The 24695-nt window shown below is 40.9% G+C and overlaps 1 protein-coding gene across 1 annotated transcript in view; it reads right to left on the bottom strand.

The window, feature by feature from the left end:
- Window positions 1–23689, bottom strand: part of GATB (glutamyl-tRNA amidotransferase subunit B) — a 43614-nt gene extending 19925 nt beyond the window's left edge. The window contains exons 1-5 of the mRNA XM_086612502.1: window positions 23220–23689; window positions 21039–21189; window positions 6961–7074; window positions 3924–4122; window positions 2792–2914 (exon numbers count right to left, since the gene is read on the bottom strand). Of these exons, the coding sequence (XP_086468628.1) occupies window positions 2792–2914; window positions 3924–4122; window positions 6961–7074; window positions 21039–21189; window positions 23220–23689 (1057 nt within the window). The remainder of the gene's footprint in view (window positions 1–2791; window positions 2915–3923; window positions 4123–6960; window positions 7075–21038; window positions 21190–23219) is intronic.
- Window positions 23690–24695: the final 1006 nt, after the last annotated feature.

Genomic DNA, 24695 nt, shown 5'->3' with positions numbered 1-24695 from the left:
AGGTGTTCTTGGAAATTTACAGCTCAGGGACAAAATGTGAGAAGTAGTGGATTTTTTTTGTAATTTTCTTCCTCTCCTTCAGGAAACTGCAATCTGCCCCCTGCCCCAAATTTCCCTGGCTGCCAAAAATTGAAACTGAATACAAAGTTATACATAAAAAAGCATCCTGCACTTTTAGTCCAATGGAATAATGTCTTTAGAGATCTTTAATGACTCAACCACAAGTAACTCGTATCTTTCTAAGTTTTGTCCCTCTGAAGACATCCCTTCTGAGAGGAAAAGGCTTGCCACAGCTATTCAACTGGTGGGAATAAACAAACAGGAGACGTTGTACTTAAAAGAAACATTGTTTTTCCCATATTGCACAGTGAACATCTGTAGCCTTCCTGTTTGCTTTTTCGTGGTTTTTTGTTGTTTTTTTTTTTTTTTTAAATTTCAAATACAGATAAAAAGAAATAAACACCTACTTTTTAGATACTGTAGCATTATTAAAGAGAGCGCAAAATAGCTCAGAGTTAAACCTGTGAAGACATCTACTGCTTCAGCATCCATTCTGGTCAATAGATGTAAATTGACTAGAGAGGTCTTGGTGCACTTTGTGAAAGTAAGCTGGATGATAGCGCACCAATTTCCTCTGTCTTCATAGAGTCTTGCCAGACATGCAAATGAAGGACAAAGGTGCTGGAATGACCCAACATCTCTTTCAAGAAAAGTGCTTTGCATGTGCTGCCTCTTTGGGATGAAATGAGCATTGTTCCAAAAGAGGCATAGTCTTGTCCTGCCCTTGCTTCATTTTGAGACATGACCTGCTTCTGCTTGGATGTAGGTGTCCATGTGACAAGACAATGAAGTTAATCAGGCGTAAGTGAAAGGAGAGCCAGGCCCCAGACGGTCTTAAAAAACCTTTTTTCCTTTAAGCCCACATTAGGCCTAGCTTCTTTTCCTTTCATTTTGCAATGAAATCATCTTTTCATCTGCTTGTTGTTAATGAAATAACACCTGATAAAACTGGGCACTTGTCTCCACTTAACACACGAGTAGAATGATGGTAAAATACAAGAATATAAAGCCCTTATTTGAAAGAAAGTAACTATGATGAGGGAAAACCACAGTAGAAAGCTTCTAAAACCACCACATTTAAAAAAATAAAATCCAAACACTTTCAAAGCCAACTCTACTGGAGGAAAAACATTCCCAACACTGGAATTCTCCTCTGAAGTCAGAAATCTCACTGCAATAAAAGATATCATAGTGCAATTCCAATGGCAATCTTAGGGTCAAATTCAGCAGTGATAAATGGCAGCATGTAAGTATGTCCACAAAGGCCTCTGAAGAAGCACGCAAACTGGCTGCTTAATATTAGCAACTGTGCCCCATTTGACACAAGTAACACTAGTGTGAGAAATGATTCAGAGACACAGATAATGCCTAGCAATTACTTCCCCCTACATTAAATTACATCTGCATCACTAGCCAACATTAATTGGATCCCATTTATTGGATGATACATGGACCACTCTGACTCAGATCTCTAGGAGATTCATCCACCTATACCATGGACTGAATTTGTTGCCAGAACAGTGAGACCAACTGTCACAGGCAAAAACATAGCTTACATTGCGAACACTAAGAGGTAGCTCATAACTGGGTGTATGCATGGAGGGGATGAATGCCCAAAACTGTACTTTTAAACTCTCAATAAGTCTGCTATTCGCTAGCTGTAACCATGGGCTGGTTGTAAATTTTGGTAGCATCAGGCCTCAGCAAAAATGGCATGACCTAAATCCTCCAATTAATAGAGAAACATGAGACAGAATCATCAGTTAGAAGGCTAATCACACACTGTGCTTCTGCACATCAACTATTGGGAAAACTGGGGCCTTAGGGTCCCGGAAAGAAGAGCTGGTGTCAAAAGCAAGGGTTCCCGAAAGAGGAAGTGGTATCAGAAAGACAGTAGTGATCTTGGCTAGAGAGATCCTGGAGGTGGGAGAGGAACCCAAAGATCAGAGAGATGCATGAAGACAAATGTCACGTGCTGCCTAGAGACCTCGGCCTCTAACACCTGAGACTGGGATCTGCAAGCCTGCTGCACAGCACGAACCACCACAACATTCTGGCACACCTTCTCACACCAGCAGTGATCTCCCTGGTGGGAAGAGAAATTGAGCCCTAGTGAACATAATGCTAGAGGGAAATGAGACAGAGTGAGTGTGTGAAATGATCAAGCAGGGTAAAAGCTGCAGTCTCATTGGTTTGTAAATTAATCCCAGCACCCATGTCTGCAATGCACTGTCGTTTACTCCATCTCATACTTGACACCAGCACAAATTTACTGCCTACACCGATTTTATGACTAGCTAAGACCTGACACACAGCTTCGAAGACAGTCCATGCTCCCACTGCTTTGTTCCATAACTTCCATATTCTACAACTAATCCTTACTACAGATCTTCTGTGCTGCAGCACTGTGGGGCAAGCAAGACGAGGACAGACAGAGAGAAACACCACAAGAACCCTGGGGACACTCCTTCCTGCCTAGGTTTATCCTGTAAAATTATTGTGGGAGGCAATATAAAATCTAGCGCTGCAAATCTCTGCAGAGGAAGGCAGGCCCGTAAGGACACCTGAAGCACAGCAGACATTAGGAAAGGCTCTGAGGACTGTAAAAACAACAGCTAGAAAAGGCTATGGCGTTATAAGCACCACAGAGCAAAATAACCAGAACTGCAAAACTCCTGCAAATGCAGAGAATCACTGTTGACAGCGGAACATGCCCTTCCCCCTTCTGTACCTGCCATGACTGCCTGGCTGCTCCCAAGTGTTTGAAGAATGAGCTGAAGCTCTCTGACTGCTGCAGCTGCTTCTTCCCCACAGCACATATCAGGCTCCATGACAACCTCCATGAGGCCGACTCCTATCAGGGAAAGAGACAGGAGATTTTCAACAATAGCTTTTGATCTCAGCATATCAGAGTGCAACTGGCTAAACACATGAAAGCACTTGGGCTTTTTTTGAAAAAAATAAACCCCCATGTATTATTTAGTAACTGTCACTATGGGCCTAGCTGCAGATTGCTGTAAAAACTTTTCCTTCTATTTTCTTTTTAAGGAACAGATAAACTGCAGACAATCCTCCACCCTTTGATGGCACGCAGATCAGAAGGACACACTCACATTCCTCTTCCACCTTTCTTCAGAAGAACTCCCATTTAAAGCCAATTCGATTCCAGATTCAAATTTATTCATTTTAAACTAATTTCGGAACAGCCAGAACTGTAAACAGATGCAGTCTAGTTTTTAGCTTCAGGATCCAGCTTTCAAAGAATATGAGCAGCCACAGCCCTTAACTTCAATGGACACTGGAGCACTGTGTCCCAGTCAGGCTAGGCCATCCAGGTTGCTGCCCATGTGGTGTGCTAATGTGGTTCATTCTGTTTACAATTTCAAAGTTTAAAGAGAAAAATCTACATTTTTTCAAAGCTAATGACTAAAAGAAATGCCTGACTCATGCACTGACAAATTCCAACAGCTGCTCCTTGCATACACAAACTTGTTTCACTAGGTCTGGGATTTTTTATTTTTTTTTTAGTTTTAACAACGAGGCATACAGTGGCAAGAGCTTACATAGCTAAGCGACTTCTCTGTGACTGACATATATATTTTTGAGCAAACTGCAGCCAACAGATTTCTAACTTGCTATTGTCAATTGCCATCAACCAACAGCAATGGGATACATCCACCGGCCATTAAAAAATCCAAGTATTCCTCTATTCAAGTGTCTTGGTAATTTTGATGATTTTTATTTTCAAGGAGAGAGACAGTAGGCTGGTTTCAGTTTTCTCCTGTTCCCTGTCACCCACTTACCTTTAAAGACTCATCTTATACAGAAAGGAAGAGAAAAATAGGAAAATAATCCAAGCTTACCAGCCCTATTCAAGTCAACGAGAGTCTGGCTCCTTGTGTCATCATGGAGACTCTTTCCACTGTCTTGCTCCAACTGAATTTGTTTAATCCTCACAGTTTTGGTCACTATCTGGCTCATTTTGTTGTCTACGCAGAGACTGTATGACAGACTTCCATTCACCGCAATAGGAACTCTTTGCTGAGTGATTTGATAGCCAGCCTGTCAACAAAATTAGCTTTATACTCAAATAAAACATTCACTTTTCAGAAAGCAGCAACATGGTCAAGTGCGAGCATTATAGATTAGGAACAAAATTGGAAATGCCACATCTCCCATAGTGACCTATATACGAGGGTAGAACACCTGAATGTAAATTCAGAAGTTATTTTGCTTAGCTGGACAAGAAGCAAGCTAGAAGACGAGTCTAGAATTTGACGTAACTGTGTGAAGCTGGAGGTCTGGAAAAAATAAGAGCACTCCTCAATACAGGCAAGTATAAGATACTAGACTAGTGCAGAAACAATCAATAATCAACTGCACAACCACTTGCCACGGATGACATAAATTTCACTGATACTGCCTTGGGGCAGGAAATGGACTAGAAGAGGCTCTTCCACGCCTGTGGTTCCATGATCATGTTAAATCTTGTCTGAAGCCAGTTACCATACCTCCATCCCCACCTGAGACTATCACTCATCCTCCCATCAGGCTGAATATCCCTCTCTGCCCGTTGAGAACTTACTCACTAGCAGGGAGGAGAGGGAGAGGGAAGGGGGCTGCCGAATGTGAGTGGTGAGAATTAAAAAAAAGCCTGCCAGATTTAATGAATTGAGAGAAGCATTTGCACATGCATTTTTGCAGGGAGGACGAGTGCAGTCGAAAATGTAAAGATGGTGACAGTGCATTGGAACGCAGAACAATGGTCTGGCCTTGTGAACAGCTCAATTTAGATATGCAATGAAGTGCATGACTTCTAGCCATAATCACTGTAAGAAAAATAAAATAACTGACTCTATGTAGCCTATGCTAATCATACAGCTCTTCCCATCTCCTAAAACTTCTCATTAAAATGATTTTTTTAAAGCCTGAAATAGTAAGTGACAATAAATAACAAGAATCCTATTTCTCATCCAAAGCTCCATTTTCACGAGTAACAATAATCCCATTGTCAAATGACCCTAAAAGCTGGATTTATTTTATCTGTTCTATACAGCTCATTAGCCTAAACTCTGCATCTTATTACAGGGTTCTGACCAGACTCTTTCACAATGAAATGCAGGTCGGGTAGTTTATTGCCAGTGCTAAACTGCAGAAGTCAGCCAGGAGAAAGCCAGAATTAGATGTTTCAAGCTAATAAAATGTGTCAGCATCTCCTTGACCAAATTTCCATGCTTATCTGACCAGAGAATCCTGTAATTCATGTCTGCGGACAACAGCAGTCTACTTGGTGCTGTACACACCTTCTTCCACCTCACTCTTATCCTCTAAACACATGGATGTGGTTCTTTCCTATGACAACATTCTTCCATATAGCTTCTACGCAGTAGACTGATAGCAGCAGCAATCACAAGAATACGAGAGATTGTTTTCAGTTTAACAGCAGAAGCACCAAAGGTGGCTTGCAAAGAAGTCTGTGGTGGTTTTGGTGTTTCTTTATCATGTGTAAAGGAATTTTGAAAGCCATGTTATTTTCTGCTATTTCACTTTTTTCTCCTTCAGGTCTGGAAATGGGCTTTAAAGTAAAAAAAAAAAAAAGTATTGGTAATTCAAACTGGTAAGTTTGCATTTCACATCCCCAGTAGCTCACTACAGAGCCCCCAGCAAAAGATCCCCTTGATGGCTTACAAATATTAGCCATGTTATCCCCCAAAACCAAATCAGTAATTGCATTGACTTCGCATAACAGTTACAAGTTCCCAACTTAGAAGAAAACAAAACAGAAATATCTTCTGAGATCCAGGTCTCCAGTGGACAAATATAACATAATTCTCTTTCAAAGGTGGGCAGCAATAGTATTGCATATATTTTGTGTAACTTCAAAATATTTCCAATATGTGAACAAAAGAATGTGAAAGAAAGTAGTTTGGTTAATAATACAGCACTTCTAGACATTAATTTGGAATCTGACAAATCTCCCACTCTGGATGTCCAGGACACCTCACCTAAAGAGAGGATAAGCTAACATGCCTGATGATCTCAGATGAAATAGAAATAGATTTTATTCTGTTAATGCAGTCATCGGGTCTTCACCGCAAAATCAGAGGAAGTAAAACTAGCGTCCTCCCTTTGACAGGTTAGTGTTAAACTGAACATTCAGTACAAATAAGTTGACAGGAAAAAAAAAAAGTTTAAAGTCAGAAAGGTTTAATTTTATTAAAATAGAAAAAAGGCTCAAATACAGCTGCATCCTGTTGCAATGACAGAAGTCAGGTTCTTAAATGATTTTAGTATTTTTATACCTACACCAAGTGCGGCACAATGTATTTGACTTCCAGTGACACCTTCTACCAAATATGAAAGCTACCAACAAACCCTACTGCAAAGACTCTGTTTCTCAGTTTTTTTTTTTTTTTATTTATTGGAACTACTGACTGAGAAAGTTTTAAAGGGAAATTAAATATTTTCAGGTCCCTAAGCACACACAAAAAAGACACTATTAAGTTTATACCACTGGAACCTGTGTTTGTTATACACTCACTTTAAATGAAGGACTATTGTCAGACTGCTTTTACCCTAACAGATAATTAGTACTAAACACCAGGAATGGAGAACTTAAGGGGCAAAGCAGCTCCAGCTCCCAATTCAATTACATTAAGCTACTGGAATCATGCAGCTAAGCAAGGAGTCAGCAATCAGAGCAATCATATTCAATCAGTGAGCCCCAGGGTACAGCTGTCTATTCATCAGGGCACAGCGCAGCATCCTGTTGGGGTGAGCAGAACACTGACTGAAAACAGAAAAAGCATCTCTTCACTCATCCACTACTGCCATCCATACTCCAGACTCTTCCTTTCCTACAGCCATAAAGGGACCAGCTATGCTATACGGCATACTTACAGGCAGATCTGCATAGAAATAGTGTTTTCTGTCAAACAAGGACTTCTTGTTTATGCTGCAGTTGAGTGCCAGGCCTGTCATCACTGCCGCTTCTACGCATCTCCTATTGAGAACCTAAGGAAACATGACACATGCTTTTGCTCAGACACTCAGTATGTAACAAATGTGTCTCCCACACATTGCCTTATATGGCACATACATTCAATTTTGCTTGTCTTCAGCCACCATTAGGTCTCTTTCCTTGTGTGGGTAGCTCTTACTCTCATTAAAGTCATGGCAGCTACAAATCTGCAAAGCTTTAAGACGAAAAAACAAGCCATTCAGTCATTTTGTCATGCCACATAAGGAGGTGTGCACTGTTCTAGCTTGTTACTTTTGCAAACATTCCAGCACTTCTGCATCTTCCAGAGCGCAAGAGAAATCATAGCAAACAATAATTGACTTGTAACCAGCTGTCAACTCATACTGGGAACTGGAAACACAGGGGATTTGCATTAGGGACTGCAGTGCCATTTCAGTAAAACACTTCAGAACACCTGTAACCACAGAACCACAGTGAATTCATGAGTATCTAACACATAAATTTCAAGGCTTTGCTTAACCAGGATGAAATTTAGCACACTTACATGCTTTGCTAAAACAGAACGAAACAGACATCGACTGATCCCATGGCTACAAGTATACATGCTTTTCCAGTATCTAGGTAACCCATGGGATTAAGGTTCTGGAGGAATGCCACGTGATCTGACGTGGAGACCCAGCAAGGCCTTCATGAAGAAATCAAGGAGTTAAATGCAGTTTCTCACCATGGACTTATCACTCTCAGCGCCACACCATTCTATCTCCTCAGCAGGGTCAGGATCCAGAGGAGAAAGAAAATTCCACTCCAAAAAGTACTAACAAGCAATGTTTCAAAGTTATGTTTTTTTCCAATGTGCTCTCATTAATTTAACAGTTGGTTTAACTAACATCAAAGGGATAAAACCGAAAAGAAAAAAGATTGAATTTGTCTTAGTAGAACTCTGACATGCTCACACTTAGAGTATTCTGAGATCGGAACAGAACCTTATCCATCTTATTCTGCACTGTACAGCTGCCAAGAAGTCAATTTCCAGCAGGACCATTAAAGGGGCACATTATGTAAAAGAATCTACATGACTTCATTTGCATTGACGAGAACATAAAAGGCTTAAATAACGTTTTCTTCAATGTTCTGACACTTATCTACTTTTTATATTCTCCAGACTGATTTCTGAAAGCAGATTAAGCAGTTGTACATTTCGCACCATCCCATGTCTTCAGGTGTAAAAGGAATCTCTTTGTTTTACTTAATATTTCAAAAATCAAAATAATAAGAGAAAATATGAGTAACATGTAACATGTTCTTCCTGTAACAGAAACTTAAAAATCGCTCATACAGACAAGAAATTAAATATTTAAGACATTTAACGAGGGAACTTTCAGATCTTTAGTGTAGCTATATATGGCTAACTAGAACACATCCTTTCTCTGGGCATATTTTATTATTAAAAAATTTAAAAGATACATAAAGCAAATTTTAATGAGAAAAAAGGAAGCACAATTTCCTTTCGAAATACTGATCCTCAGCAAAATGAATGCAATTAGTCCTGACTGTAATCTAAAGTAAAATTGGTAACTACAAAATATTAATTAATTTTATTATCATAGCTGCAGTTCATTATATAGTAGATGCTCCTGTTTTCAACAATTAAACGCTTCCAAACAGCACAGTACTTTTTTTTACTGTTTAAGGAAGCTTGTAAGAGTGCTAGTCAAATTGTTCAACTTTGAAAAACATCGTAATATTTCTAAATATACAGGCAAAATTTCCTACTAAAGCCTTTTGACTGATCCTGTGCTTCACAAATTAGGGAGGCCATGCCAGTCAGCCCTTAACAAGTGGTCACCAGAAACCATTAAGGTTCCATAAGGACTAGGTAGACTCGAAACATCACTGCATTAAACTAGGGAACTGGTGTCTTGCTACATTTCCTGATGGTGCAGGGGTTGTGACTGATTGCAATCAGAGAATGAGACAAAACCCAGCTCCTGAGTTGCAGTGAGTTAGAGCCTCATAGCACATTCTTCAAATACAGGTGGAGTTTAGCTAATGATTACACTATGACTACTGCCTTTAACTGCTTGCTCTTCGATTTTTGCTTCAAACAAGGTAACTGTGTTTTACTCATCGCCCTAAGGGTTAACACTGTTTTGAAATGAAAGAAGTAATTCCCACATACATACTACATACACCAGTGAGAAGCTTTTACACTACTGCTGATGAACCATTTTGATGGCTCTGGGGAAAACCTGGCGTAAAAACATTAAGCATTGATTATTTCCTGTGTAGTATTACTAAGTATTTAGAAGACTGTAATGTATACGTGTCCCCTGCATACTGGGTCGTACTAGCCAAATCCCTGTATATGTGCCATTACTCTTTCATTAGTCCCAGTCCTACACTACTTCTTTATCGACCTCTGTGGTGACAGAAGGCATTGCAAAGCAGATCTTTCCCGTTACAGCATACTGAGATGTCCTACCACACCGACCAGCTTCCTCTGCCCTGTTTGGCTCTAAAAAAAAAATTAAAATCAGATGATCCTCCACTTCCTCATAAATCAAAACTCATCTGTTTAATATTGCTCTGTTTCTGAAGTGATTTATACTAACCATTCCAGAGATCAAGACTGCGCACATAAAGCAGAGTTATTTAAGCAAACTATTACTTTTCCTTCAAATAAGCCCAGCTTTTCAATAATCTGCAGTGATAAACATCAATTCAGTACGTGAAACTTCCCATACTAATGACCTAGAATAAGTCCCCCAAGCTTGTTTATGCAGTAAGCTGTTATTAAGTTGACAGCTTGACTAGCACCAAAGATTTAAATTACTGGCTTGAACTGACAAGCTGCCCAGTCTGGTATGTTAGCAAAGTGCTGGCCTTGAAAGAAAGCTCTGTAGCTCCTGCAATAGCTATGGACAAAACACAAGCGCCTATAAAGCCTTCTTAAATATTTCTGGTCTTCTAAAATGGAAGCATCTCTCCTAGGAATTTAAAGAAAATCCTAGAGAGCTATCACAAAAAGAAATGTAAATTGTTTGTATTGGAAACTCATGAAAAACCTTAACAGTAGCATCACAACACCAGCACCATTTCCCTTCCAGCTACACTATCCTGCTAAAGCACCATGGTAACTGAGCGCTAAAGAAATGAAAGAACAATCCAGCCAAGATCTCTCTTTTTCTGATACTCGTCTATTCTTTACATCTAGTTCACAGTAGAAAGACTCCCTTTAAAAATTTATCATCTATATTTGCAAGGTCAGCTTAGTCAAGACCTTGGTTTTAAATACAAGACTATTCAATAGCTATACAAAGCTATACACAATACCTTCAGTGGCATAAATTCCCACCAAAAGCAATTTTTTAACAGCATTTTCTTTAACAGAAGGTTTACTCCTTATATTAATACTTTAAAGAAAGCTGGCCCCCTTTTACGTGAAGATATATGTTTCTGTATTTAGTAAATGACCATTTTTACACTTTAAAGACAGTAGGTATACAGTTTCTTGTTTTGCTAATGAGTATATAGGGCAATTGGGGGCGGGGGGAGGGGGAAGAAGAAACACCTAGATCTCTATTCTGGAAAACGTTTATTTTTGCTACCTTTTTTTTTTTTAAAAAAAAAAGTACTCTTTGCCATAACACTGTGTCCTGGTTTTAGCTGGGACAGTTAGCTCTTCTTTTTAGCAGCTAGAAGAGCTCCGTGTTTTGGTTTTACTCAGAGGCTCGCTCTGAGAAGAATGCTGATAGCAAGTTGATGTTTGTGGTTGGACGTGAAACTCCAAGGACTTTTCAGTGTGCCGGAGTACAGAAGCACGGTGGGATAAGGGGGGAGCATAGCCGGGACAAGAGGGACATGATTCCCCTTGTGATTTGTGGTGGAACTTAAGATTGAGGGCCAAACTGGCCAATCAGTATTCCATATCATGCAGTGTCATGCCCAGTATAAAAGTGAGGGTCAGCCGGGAAAAAGGGCTTTTGCGCTTTGGCTCTTTCACCGCTTCTGCTCTTTTGCGCTTGCTGCGCTTTTGCTCTATTGCCTTTTTTTTCCCTCTCTCCCAGTACTCCCACTCTCGGAGTACTCTCTCTCTCTCTCTGCCCCTCTCTATTTCGGGGCCTCGCGTTCGTCCGGGATTGCAGCTTCGGGACGAGACGGGCTTCGCATACGAGGGGGTGGTGAGCATCTACACTGTGTATTAAATCATCTGTATTAAATTGTTCTTATCTCAACCCACAGGTATCCCATTTATCCTTAATTCTCTCCCTCATCCTGGGGCTGGGGGAGGGTGAGTTAACAACTAGGGGTGGGGGGGGCGGTTTGGTTACCGGAGCGGCCTAACCCACAACACACTGGCACCCAGGAAGCCTAAGTTACAGAACAAAGTACTACTTGTACTAAAACCGGTAAAATCAAAATAATTCCCTGGAAATTTTAAAAGTTTTTGATTCTAGGTCACACATTTTCATAAAGTAGATTTCATATAATTGTCTATCTTAAGACCTTCATTCCTACTTACAATCATGAGGAAATCAGAATGAATCAGATTAACTACAGCACTGTTTATCTAAGAATATTTAATTTTAGCTCCTTTTCTTTCAAAATAACAGCTGAAAGAATGAAGTAGTGCAACGTACCTAGCCAGCTCCCTCTAGATCAGGCAGCAATCTTTAGAAACCTTAACAGATACATCTAATCATATTTCCCAGTACTCTCATTTCATATCACTCTGATTTTTATTTGCTTCCACTAACAGATATATTCAGTCTTACTATTCTTGCTGTGTTAAAAGTACCAGCTTGCTCCAATATATGGTTCTTTGAAGTGTGATCATAAGTTAAACTTCAAATAAACTACTCTTGTATCTGCTTAGTCCAAACGTAATTGTGACTGTTCAGTCTGACACTGCAGATGAGTACTTCAATGCGGCGTTCTTCCTTGGCATCCTCTCCCACACACAGAAGGGCGTAACTGCCTTGTAGCTATGCATGTACAGAATGTACATTACAATAAATGAAGAGCTAACCATTTCCCAAATGACCCATTTATTTCAATAGGTGTACAGTCAGACCCACCCTCTAAGCATACAGTAAAAATTTTAAAAACAAGCCAACCTAAGTCTTTGTCTGCAAGAGCCACAGGTTCCAAAAGCTGAGGTCTCTAACTGCAAGGGAAATTTACAAAGGCAGTCAGCTTCAGCCTAGGGTCTTCTGCATTTCAGTCCAACATCTACCTCACAGCATATTTCCGGCTCTAATCTGAGCATTATGTTCTTATCCCTAAGAAAAGAGACAAGAGAGTAGGGGAGGAAGCACCAGACATTTTAAATTAAGATCTTAGATCAACAGAGATTCCAGCTTAATAACAGAGAACAAAATGGCACCTGAGAAGCTGAAGCGGCAAAGGAAGACTGGGGGGGGGCGAGGCGCATTAAATATACCTTACTATAGTTTGTAACTTTATCTTTCTGCAGTCTGGTACAAAGATACACTGCTATACAAAACATATTATTATTCCAAACCTTGTCTGGTGGCAAAGTTGGCTTGCAGTGATGCTGCACACACTCATTCAAGTCGTATCTTAAGACTCTGACATTTTAAGTAGTATCCAGCTCCCAAGCATGTACTTTATGTGTACTCAAAGAATAAGAGGGCACACTTTCTCAAAGCTGAAGAGCTTGTCTGAGAATTTGTATCACAAGGCTTAGAATTGGAGGAAGCATCTTCCGGTGTCAGTGATGTCCAGAAAAACTCAGCAGCAGTAGGGAGAAATACTGACCCCCGAGAGTAAGAAAAATGGGAAGGTATCGCCAGATACAAACCTATTTAAATACTGTCCAACTTCTGGCTTTCTCAGCCCTTTGAGACAAAGGTTGCTAAAAAAAAACATGGAAAGAAAAATCCGTTCAGCAATGACTAAAACTTAACTTACGGAATGTGACTGAATCCAAGGTCAACCAGAGCTTTGAGGGGGACCTTCTCAGCTCTTTTTCCTACACTGAGCTCCACAAAAAGGCTAAAAAAAACCTTTTAAACATAAATAACATCTGCCTTGTTCAATATAATCTAGATTGTTTAACTCGTTAAATAGAGAAAATTCAGAGCGCTTAGGACAGAATACGGTCTATAAACCAATCCCTGCTCTGTTTATCCTCAAAGATAGTCCTTTGCTTGTAGGCTTGTTGAGGGCCAGCTCTGCGGTTTTCCGAGCTGTAACAAATTCTGACCTTTGATACAGTTGGACTGTCATTTTCTATAATTTCTATGTCTTGGCTATCCGTCCTCTGCTCCTTCTTGCAACCTTTGTGTGTCTGAGGGCCCAAGCTAAAGACAGACTAAAAACTCCCAGCCCTTTGCTCTGACTCCCTCATTCCTTTTTCTTTCCATTTGCTGTCTCCTGAAACATGCTTACTTGCTCCCCAGCGAGGTGGCCGCCTTTCCCTCCAGGCTGACCCGGATCTCTTAAGGAAGCACAACATACAAATCAAGAGTAAATCAGAAGTGGTCTATCACACAGAGAGACAAGAATATCCTAATTCAGGAAAACAATAGGTGGCATAACACCACAAGTCCTGCAAAAAGCTATTAAGAATCAAACTAAAATTCTTTGGTTTTAATCTGGAACAGCAGAACCAACAAAGACTAATTTCCTATAAATAATTGCCCGTTCTTTCACTTAAGCAGTGACCTCCACACTTTCTCCTCCATGATTCTCTCATCTTCTCTCCATTTCATCAGATATACCAAATAAAGTGTCAGAAATACCTGCATAGCAGCAGCCTAAATAAAGCTGAGATCAGTGGGGAGAAGACACTCAATTGCTAATTTCCTCTTCATGTGCTTGCTAGTACATTCATAAAAATCTCTATAAACCTAAATTTTTTTTGAGGTAAATTTGTCTGAACTCGGCAGTGAAATTGCAAAACTAGCATTTCTGTGTAGAAAACAATGGTTGCAGTGGCAAATCTGCATATGTAACTAACAAACACCAGTTGCAGAAGCTTACATAATCCTCTCAAAATCAAATACCTAGTCATAATACATTTAAGGTGGCAAGGTGGCTGATAAACAGAGAGAACAACAAAGAAATAAATTAATTTTACCCCAGGAACCAATTACAGCCTAATTGCACCAAGATAAGTTTCAAAGAAAATACGTAAACCTGACAGTTATGCAACATTACACAGAAGACAGCAAGCCACCAAGAGAACAAAGACCCTGTTGACAATTATCTGTCTTTACTGTTGGACAATGTTTCCTAAATACCTTTCAATGCAAAAACTCTCCAAAGAAAAAATTTGTTAGGAAAAAAGAAGAAGCAAAATGTCAGTTTACAAAATTAAAATGCTACCAAATTGGTAGAACCAGGATTGGTTACAGAAACTTTTGCTTAACAGTACTGCTTTCATACATCTATATAAAAATACTACCTTGGATTTCCTCAAAGGGAGTCACCTGGAACCATACTGTTTGTCTACATACAGAGAGAAAATTAAATCAAATACTTAATGATGTCAGAGCATATATAGTGTCTGATACCAGAAGTAATAGAAATTTGTCCCAAAACATCCACTCACAGTTCGAACTTAAAACACAGCCCTGTAAGAAAGACTACTGCAAAAAGCTGATGTATGTTTCAGCAGTAATTTCAGACTGACTCCAGAAAGAGAGGACACCGATCTGTCTAGTCGTCACGTAATGGTTGTGCTGTACAAAAGTATCAAAGACAGCACAATAACTGCAGTAGCAGAACTGTGTGAAAGAAAGGAAACAAGATACTGCAACTCCTGCTCCCCACTAAGAAGTAAAAAATACCTATATAAAGCAAAAGGTAAAGCAATAAAAAAAAAACAAACCACAACATAAAGGAGATAAGAGAAAATACATAGATAACATCACTGATGTGTTGAAGGATCTACTGAAATAGGTAGTAGCAAGATGTTTTATCAACTCAGTGCCGTTCTAACTGGCAAGCTTACATCAGCCAGAGGACCTGTTAAGGATGAAGAGGAAAGCCAAGAACGACAAACAGAAAGAGAGCTCACCCAGTTACTGAGGTGCTAAAGAGACAAAGCCCTACAGGAATGTTAGCGTTGACAAAAAAAATTAAACCACCCAGAATGAGTGGCAGAACTTCTCACAAATAAACGAGACATAGCAGAAAGCAAGAGAAAACCTTAAAGGGAAGGGACTCCTTCAAAGCTTGAGAGAAGAACAAATGCCACCAAATACTTCAAAGCACAAAAGCACAGGTGCCTCCAGAAAAATGGCACTTATAGTTAAGCATGAAATAAAGTTGAGCTAAGCAACTGCAGTGTCGCTTCTTGGATCTCAGTGAAGAAGACTAGTTCCACATGTAACCCCAGGGCTGTGAATCATCCTATGAAAGAGAAATACATAGCACGAGGAACATCCTGCACCATAACCTAGCCCTGAAAGTTGCCTAAAGCAGGCCTCCCTCACCTTTCAAAGACCTCTCCTGACCAGTACACCAGTGTTGAACTGATTGAAATTATGTAGGCAGGCTTTAATCCACCATGCACTCAGAAATTTAAGGGTCTATGAACTGCAAAGGCATTCTCAGGGAGCAATAGTTTGAACGTCTATTTCGCTCCCATAGTTTCTTTCTAAATACACAGGATTTTCTCTTTAGAGGCTTACTGGGTCAGCAAGTCCAGCAAGCTGGACTGTGTGAGCAAAGAAAGTTACCACCGATTTCCAAGAAAATAATCTCTCCTGTTTTCCCCTAAGTACAATTTCAGTTTTAATGAAAGAAGCAACAAGGAGTTAAAGTGAACCTAGTGAACTCACTTTTTTGTTCAGGTGCTGCCACTAATTTATTTTTAGAGGAGAGCTCATGGATACAACAACCTAGGCATCACATGGTTTGAAAGAAAAGAAAATTTATGAAATGGAATCTAAACAAACATGCATAAAAGACCAGAAGATTGTCCAGTTCCCCAAGAAAGATGTGTGCAATTAAAAACATAGTTATCAAAAGTCAAGCTAGAAGCAGGTTTTTTTACAAAGCAAAGTAGTACAAGAAGGGAGTAATTAATATGCATGTCAGCAGCAATGTCAAAACAAAACTGAAATCACAAGTTGGTAAAGCAGCTGTTGCAATCACTAGATTTAACAGCACAGGCTATCAAAAAATCTAGTTTCAAGCTGTAAAGTATAAATTCTGGACTCAAATGCTGTTTCTGTTCCAATATGTACAGCTGACAGACAGATCCACCAAAATCTCACACAAACCTCTCGGTGCCTTTGAAAGCAAATGCATCAAGTAAATTCTGTATATTTAGTAACATCCAAATTAATCATAAAATCTGATATCTATCACCCAAGACATCTGGAAAAACACTAGGTGCCTGCCACTGCCAAGGATGGATGCAGTTGTCAATACAGGAAGGGGAACTAAAGCACTCTCTATGTCTGCAAACCGGGTCTTACCCCCCTCACGTCCCTGGGCAGCCATCTCTACAGCACAGCCCTGCAGGTTGGCGAAGGCAACAGCATGATACCTGTGCTCCCTGCTACTGTGCAGTGTTGCAGTCACACTCCTCAGCTTTGGAGAAGCCCAAGTTTGGAATTTAAGTTGGCAGTGGTGCAACAGCAGAAGGAACAAGGGCTACTGGCTGTTCTAGCCCCACTTTCAGCCATGAAAAGGTGCATCTGGTTGCCTGACTGCCAGTACACAGCTGAGAGAAGATACATTAGGACAAAAATGCTTCCTTCTACTCTATTTACAGATGGGAAACGAAAGGAGTTTAAAACAAGAAGACATTAAAATCTCAGTACAGGAGAGCCGCAATGAGTGAGCTGTCAAGCCCTCAAGGATGTCCAGTGGAACAGGAAAAAATTATATATTAATATAAAATCATGCATCTCATATGATATTCTACATCAGTGTTCAACACAGATCTTACTCTGTTTCTTCTGAGGTCAGAAGAAACAGAGCTTGATCATTACCAAGTTTTTCCAAAAACATTATCTTAAAAAAAGATAAACCACATGCTGTTCACAATGTGAAGAGAAGGAAATTCAAACACATGTGAAGGTGTCAAAAATTTCAAATTACTTAATTCTATAGGGCTACCATTTATGCAAATCTTATTAATTTAAACCTTGGTTATGTAAATCCTAGATTATTTCTTCGTACAGTTACCTACAAAGAAACAGGATCATGCAGGAGACAAATGTAAAATGTGCATCTTTTGGTGTGATTAGCAACACAGACTAAGCACAGACAAAAAGTTTCAGCCTTTAGCTACTAGATCTACCATATTATTTCTCTGTCTGAGCTATAATTAACCTTTAGTCAGCCACCTCAATCATGAGAATGCATAATCATGCATTCTCTTTCTGTGAGCCAAATCTTACCTTTATAAACCTTTCTGAAGATTCTCAGATCTTTCAAAGAGGATAAATCAGACTGGGAGTGCAACAACTTTTATGGATCCTCAAAAGAAGATCCATCTGCAGGTGTGATGCACTACATACCACCACATGTAGTGTAATACTTCCTTTATAACAGGTCCTCTGAAACATCAAGCTAAGATCATTGCCAAGTCTGTTCACCAGGTTGAAAAAACAGGCCTTTGCCCACTTCATTACGTGAAATGTAAGGTATGCAGTCATAGGTAGTCACAAAGAAAGGAGAGTCTTACGGTAACGTGAGTAAGATGCTATCTGGTCTAGTGGTGAGGGGTCCATCACCACAGAGCACAAAAAGTGTGCAGAGTAGCATGGGATGTGCTTGTCCAGTCTCACTATTTCTAAATCTACTTTTTTAATCAAAGCTTTGCCACACCATTTTTTCTGTCTCGTACCAAACAGGACTGCACCTGCGTAGCTGTTCTTGCCTGTAGCTGTGTCTCAGAGGCACATGAGAGCAGCACGGTGAAATGGCCATGACACTAACACTGCGATGGTCCTCCTAAGGCCTACTTGCAGCAGAAGCATAAAATAAGCTGTATTACAGTACAGGAAGAAAATATAAAGAGGAAAGATGGAGGAGGGCTAAATACATTCTTCCAGTTTCCCCTCTCCTGTGCAGAGCACAGCAAAGACTCACAGTCACACTCATTAGTGACCTAGAAACTTAAAGCAACCAGAAAAGCTTCCTTTAGCACCTTCCTTTCTGGTCCCACTGTGAAGCAGCCAAAACTAGCATGGTTGGCAAACACAACCATCTCATGGTCCTACAGTAAATTTAAGTCCCTGTGACACTAAAAACTATCCCTATAGTTCTCAGTTTATAACAGCAGTTATTCTCTGCTACAGACGGCACAACTACTGTACAAAACTTTGCTCCTTTTTTCACATTTCTCAGCAAAATACAGTCAAAGAAAAGGCCAAATGTTTACCTTCTAAAGAGACTTATTAGGCAATAATATAAACATTTGTTGAAACGTCGTTTGGTTTGTTTTTTTAAAAATATTTTAAAATTTTCAAAATCCACCAAAACCCACTTCTACTTCAGATACTGTTGCAATGCACAAATACCTACAGTTTTTTCAAGAAAATAAGCCCAACTGTTTGATTCCAGAACAAACGTTGGCATCTAACATTAATTCCTATGCAGCAAGTACAACGGGAAAATAAAGCTACAACTACTGACTGGATTTTGTACAACATTCTAACAAGCAAGAACACGTACTTTGTCACAGTCACTCTCAACTCTATTTTCACCAGGGCTACAGTGAGAAAAATCTTTCTTCTCTTTGTATAGATAAAAGCAGCTGGTAGAAGCTAACATAGCATCACTTTCACATTAACCTAACCATCCTGCTTTTTGCTTCTCAGGTGCACTTACATTTTCTGCCAAAGCCCACTTGGACTGGGGTTTTCTAACAAAGGTCCTACCAAGCCTCATTTGTAAAGCGCTTTAACAGATGAAAAAGAAAAAAAAAAATCCCGGATGAATAGTAACGTACATAAAAATGAAACTCTTCATAAATATTCATTTTTGTTCATTCAAGAACAGTTTTTCTACTTGACTGGAGATAAGCATTAGACAACTTACAAGGATTTCTGTGCATTAACAGAACATTAAGTAGAAGGTCTAAAACCAAAATCTTGAATCGTTTTAAATTTTGTGACTATAAACTCCCTAACCTAGCCCCGCCCCCAAACGAACGGAACTCATTGTCTATGTTTATGTCTGACTAGATTCTTTTAAAAGCAAACACTGCATAATATTCCCATTCTCTGTGGAAAGTTTTCAAAATTTCCATATAGTTAAGTCTGAAGCTCAGCCCTGAATTGCCACTGAGACCAGAGCAAAGCCCTAATTTTATCAGCATCTAAACTTCACTTCCTTAGGCTTCAATACCTTTGCAAATACAGATTGACTGTATCAACTCATTTCTCTTAAGGATCACACGGTATATATCAAGACCCTAGAAATCCAGCCATAAGTTTATTCTAAATTTCAGAATATTATTTAAGGCTGTATTATGGTGATGAAAAGTTTCCAATAGATTAAGAAAACCCATGGATCTGCAACTGGAATTCAAACCTCCACTCTAATACATACACTCAGTGAAACACTTTGGCATTAAATAATTAACCCCATTATAGTCTCTGCATGCTTGTTGCATGAGGCAATGCTAAGTCTATTCAATATTAGTAAGAGCTTATGCAATACTTTTTTAACTATTATTTTTATATTAAACTTGTTAGATATAAACTTGGGCTGTATCAAAAGGAGCGTGGCCAGCAGGTCGAGGGAAGTGATTCTGCCCCTCTACTCAACTCTCGTGAGACCCCACCTGGAATACTGTGTTCAGCTCTGGAGTCCCCAACACAAGAAGGACATAGAGCTACTGGAACGAGTCCAGAGGAGGGCCATGAAGATGATCAGAGGGCTGGAACACCTCTGCTATGAAGACAGGCTGAGAGAGTTGGGGCTTTCAGCCTGGAGAAGAGAAGGGTCCGGGGTGATCTTTTAGCAGCTTTCCAGTACCTAAAGGGGGCCTATAGGAAAGTTGGAGAGGGACTTTTTACAAGGGCATGTAGTGATAGGACAAGGGGCAATGGATTTAAACTGAAAGAGGGCAGATTTAGGTTAGATATAAGAAAGAAATTCTTTACATTGAGGGTGGTGAGGTACTGGAACCGGTTGCCCAGAGAATTTGTGGATGCCCCATCCCTGAAGTGTTCAAGGCCAGGTTGGATGAGGCTTTGGACAATATGGTGTAGTGGAGGGTTTCCCTGCCCATGGCAGGGGGGCTGGAACTCGATGATCTTTAAGGTCCCTCCCAACCCTAACCATTCTATGATTCTATGATTCCCAGAGGATTCTACAGCAGTACTGTCAGAGTCATTGCAAAGTTATAGTTAAGCTGTTACTTCAAAAATTTTACGTTGCCACTAATAAATCCCACTGCTAAGTGCTAGCTAGCTATTCGAACTTACTAGTCCACAAGGTCTCACATAGATTACTAGGTGTTGGTTTTTTTCAGAATAATTGTTTTCCTCTGGAAACAGGAATGGTTGACACTTCTAAATCAGAGACCTTCTACTTAGGAAGCAAAGTACCTCCATAGTGAGACATTCCAAATGGCAAATGACAGCTACATAAACAAACATATGGCAAAGTAACATCAAATGGCCACTCAGAAATCTTAGATGTTCTTCTCTCATAGGATTTTAAGTATCTCTCATATTTAAGGAATTTCCTGTGTGGCATACTAACCAAATACACCCACTCTGGCCTCAGAGAAATACTGCGATTCATTCATATGTTGAAAAGACACTCCTCATTTTTTTCCTTTGCAGAAGATATCAAGTATCTGTAGTGATAACCAGGGAATGAGTAAACTGAAAAACAAAACAGTACTAGACATCTCACGTTATCAAACAACCAGAAAACACAAAAATACATAAAATTAGTTCTATAGTCAAATCTTGGGAAGAACAAAATATTAGAAACATACTCAAAGTTGTCTGACATTAATCCTGATATAAATTAAGTTGAAGCATATTACTGGCAAAGTTCCTGGTAAAGAAGCATCAAAGAAAGATACCAAAGCATTAGGAGGTGCTGCAAACTGGACTTGGGAACCAGAAAAAAGTTTTGAGTTGGAACTGATCTGTGCGTGAATTTCCAGACCCACAACTGGTACCCACGGAGCAAGGCTGAAAAGGACAGAGAAGGGAAACAGAATTTACATACAGATGACATTAAACGCCATAAACGCCATTTAAAAGTATAAGAATTAATAACTTTTTTTTATTCCTTTAACAAAAACTAAATTGCTATTGTAAAAGAATTGTAAATGATATTGTAAATACATCTACAGTATAAAAGGCAAAAGTTATGCTGCAATAACGGAGAACTGAGAGTAATTGACAATATATACAGAGGGGACTGTATGGCAAATTGTCTTCACTATATACAGAAAAGAATGCTGCAAAAAAGGAATGTAATGGTCTGAAACTTTTAACTGTCCCTTACATGAGAAATCTTAAGAGAAATTAATGAGGCAAACTTGCATGCTGGATGAACCCTAATTTGATACCTCCTGAAAATCACAAAATCACCAAATATCAATTATTTCTCCGGTAGTTTGATAAATCTCCAACAGACAGGTGGCATAATAAATTATGTATTCTTTGTCAACTAGTCACTTGCATGCCGGGAAAGGTGGCTCTCCAGAGCAGTGTTAGTAGCACATTAGCATAAACATTAGTAATCTGGTAATAGAGAAATCATCATTTCAACTAGAGAGCTACCGTTCTCTGAACATGTTCCACAGAATAAAGCTTCTCCATATAATCTAAAAAGTAATTGCAATTCTCACATCCATAACCTTTATATGGACAAGAGAAAAAGGTCATCTTTACAGTATGAATTGCTTGACAGTTTCTGTAAGTAATTATCTGGCCTTGTACAAATGAAGTGCACAAAATATTCAGTGACGAATCACATCTCTAACAGCAGAATACTTCAGCAGTGTAAGTACCCAGATAGCTATAGGAGATAAGCAAGCTATGGAAAAACATCAAACAAATATATCAAGTACAGTGCTCCTTCCAAAGGTGAACATAACACACGCCAAGATTTCAGTGCTCTGTCTGCCCTCCAACAGCTAAGGACATCCCTACAAACGCCAAACTAGTGATGCAGATGCCACTTATACCGCTGCTTTAAGAGCATTATTGTAAAGGATTAGTGTTCAGATGTTTAAAGGAGGTAGTACATTTTTTTACTGAAATATGGTATTTTCTTTAGCATTTTCAACTATTCATAAAAATGCCTCAAGTTTTAGGAGAAAAAGCTGTTGGTGTGTTGGGTTTTTGTTTTGGAGGCCAATTTGTTTCATTGTTTCCTGCGCTCTTTACAAATGCATGCCCATCACATCATGGCATTAAAAATTACATCCGGCTTTGCTTAATCAGTGTGTTGGCTTACACTGATAGTATGTTCATCAGTCAGTCCTCGAGTCCTACTAACACTGATGAGAAGCCCGAGTTTCCTGCCATGTTTGTTCAAGGTTTATTTTTATTTGTGTCTCTAAAGAATCAGCAGCACGCTTCCGCCGGTGTCTGCACACCCTCATTTAGGTGAGCACCTCTGCAGAGTGAAACCCAAATCTCACCAGAGAACATGAAAGCTTATACAGCCGTAACGTTCTGTTGCAGCAGGAACCTCCGTTCCAGGCACACTGTCAAAAGTTTCCCAGTTCTCCCCAGGAAGAGAAGGCTTCCTTTGGACCAGAATAGCCTTTCGAAAAATGCTTATGAAAATCGGTGCGGCCCTTGTTGCTTATACTCCGAACACGCGAATACTAACGCTTTCCGACCTGCCTGCCTGTGTCTGGCTCCGATCGCAAGCAGGCGTGCCAACGGGACACAGCCCTTCTGCTGCGACGAACGCCGTTCTGGGGGCTCTGGGAAGGGCTGCGAGACAAACGAGCGCTGAGAAGACGCCACCAGCCACCAGCAAGCTCTAGATGCCTCACGCCGCCAAGAAGACGGCATTGAAAGCGGGCCCTGCTGCTACCCCCGCCGCCGCCGCCCAGCTCCCGCCGCCGTTCCTCTCGTGCCCACGCCGGGCGGCTCAAACCCGGGCCCGCGCCCATCCTGCGGCTACTCCCTGAGGGCGGGATGCCCCAGCGGGGAGCCACCTCCCCGGCCCCCCTCCCCGCGCTGTCCCGGCACCGTACCCGCTCTTCCCCGCCGGCACCGCCCCGCCTTTCGCGTTACAGGCGACAGCCCGCTGCCCGCGGGGGGCGGGGACGGGACCCCCGGCGCCGCGCTGCCACGCCCGGCGCCAGACCCCAGCGCACCCCCGCCACCGCCGCCGCCGCCATTTTGCCTGGCTGGCTGCCGAGCGGCTCCCGCCGCGGCCCCTGGGAAATGCAGTCCGGCGCGCGGGATCCGGGGCGGATCCCGGGGATCCCGGGGCGGGCCGAGGGGCGGGCTGCGGCTCCCGCCACGCCCCCCCTTGGCTCCGCCCTCCCCGCGCACCGCCCGAGGCGGGCGGCAGGGTGAAGGAGGGTGTGGTGAGGTGAAGGGTCCGTGAAAGGTTCTGCTGCTCCGCAGGGTACAGGTGGGCAGTCAGCTGCAGGCACGCGCCTTCTGCCTTCCTTAGGGGCTGCGTGAAGCCTGGCTCTGCTCGGCTTGCGGTGAACATGGAGCTTTTCTCCCTCGCCTTTGCTGTGGAAAGGCCTCCTCTGCCTTCGTGGCTTAGTGTAATGGTGCCCCGTTACCAGGCAGGTGCAAGTCCTCACACGCAGCTCTCCTGCTTACCTCCTCCTGGAGAGGTGTTTCCCCAGGTACCCAAAAATGTGGTAGTGTTAGTGTGGGAAGCAGCTGCGCTGAGAGGGTCTGGAGAGGCTTCGATACTTGGGTCTATGGGTTCTCTGCCTATCCTGAGGAAAATTAATGCTTGTCCTAGAAATGCTGGAGCAAGTGACAGTGATAGGATCTGTGTCTTCTTCTAGCTGTTTAAAATGTCTTAGGCTCAGGTCCTCAAAGGAGTTGTGTATGGTTTCCCTTTGGGTTCACGCTGATAGAAAACCAGCTGCTATTTTATAGATGGCATTTTGCAAATCCTGGGCATCAAATGACATGGTACAACGCAGTTGAAATCTTGGATCTTAACTCCATGTATATAGAGCAGCAAGGTCTGGTCTCTGCACGGTTGGGGGTTGTTAATTCTGTACATATACATGATAATAAAGAACACTGTCTGGTGCACATGCAGATATCTTAAGTGCTGTTTACACAGCTACATTGCACAGACAATGGCATTACAACCTTCTGTCCTAAGCCACAGGCCTGCGGAGCTTAAATGGGAATGTACATTAGCTGTTGCTTATGTCATCTTTGCTCTATGTCAGCTACTGCTAATAGAAGCTAATCAGTCACAAGCATATGAGTAAGACGGTTTCTTCCAGCAGAGGACAGCGGTGCACATCAGCACTTGGCAGTATCTTGCACCCTTTATAACCTCTTGTCTTCCCAAGTTCAAATACGAGATGCTGAGTGGTTCAGAATTGTGGAATATAATTTATCCAACTAAGAAAATGTTTTATAATGGTTGTTCCATAGCACTAATTTTCTAATGCGTTTATATTTCAAATGAATTAAGTTAATGGGAGGTTCTTTATAAGAAGAATCAGTTGAGATAAACCTTC

Source organism: Tauraco erythrolophus, chromosome 5 (genome assembly GCF_009769465.1).
Source record: "Tauraco erythrolophus isolate bTauEry1 chromosome 5, bTauEry1.pri, whole genome shotgun sequence".
Lineage (NCBI taxonomy): Eukaryota > Metazoa > Chordata > Aves > Musophagiformes > Musophagidae > Tauraco > Tauraco erythrolophus.
The sequence above is the reverse complement of the archived record's forward strand: the minus strand, read 5'-3'. Positions and strand labels throughout refer to the sequence as shown.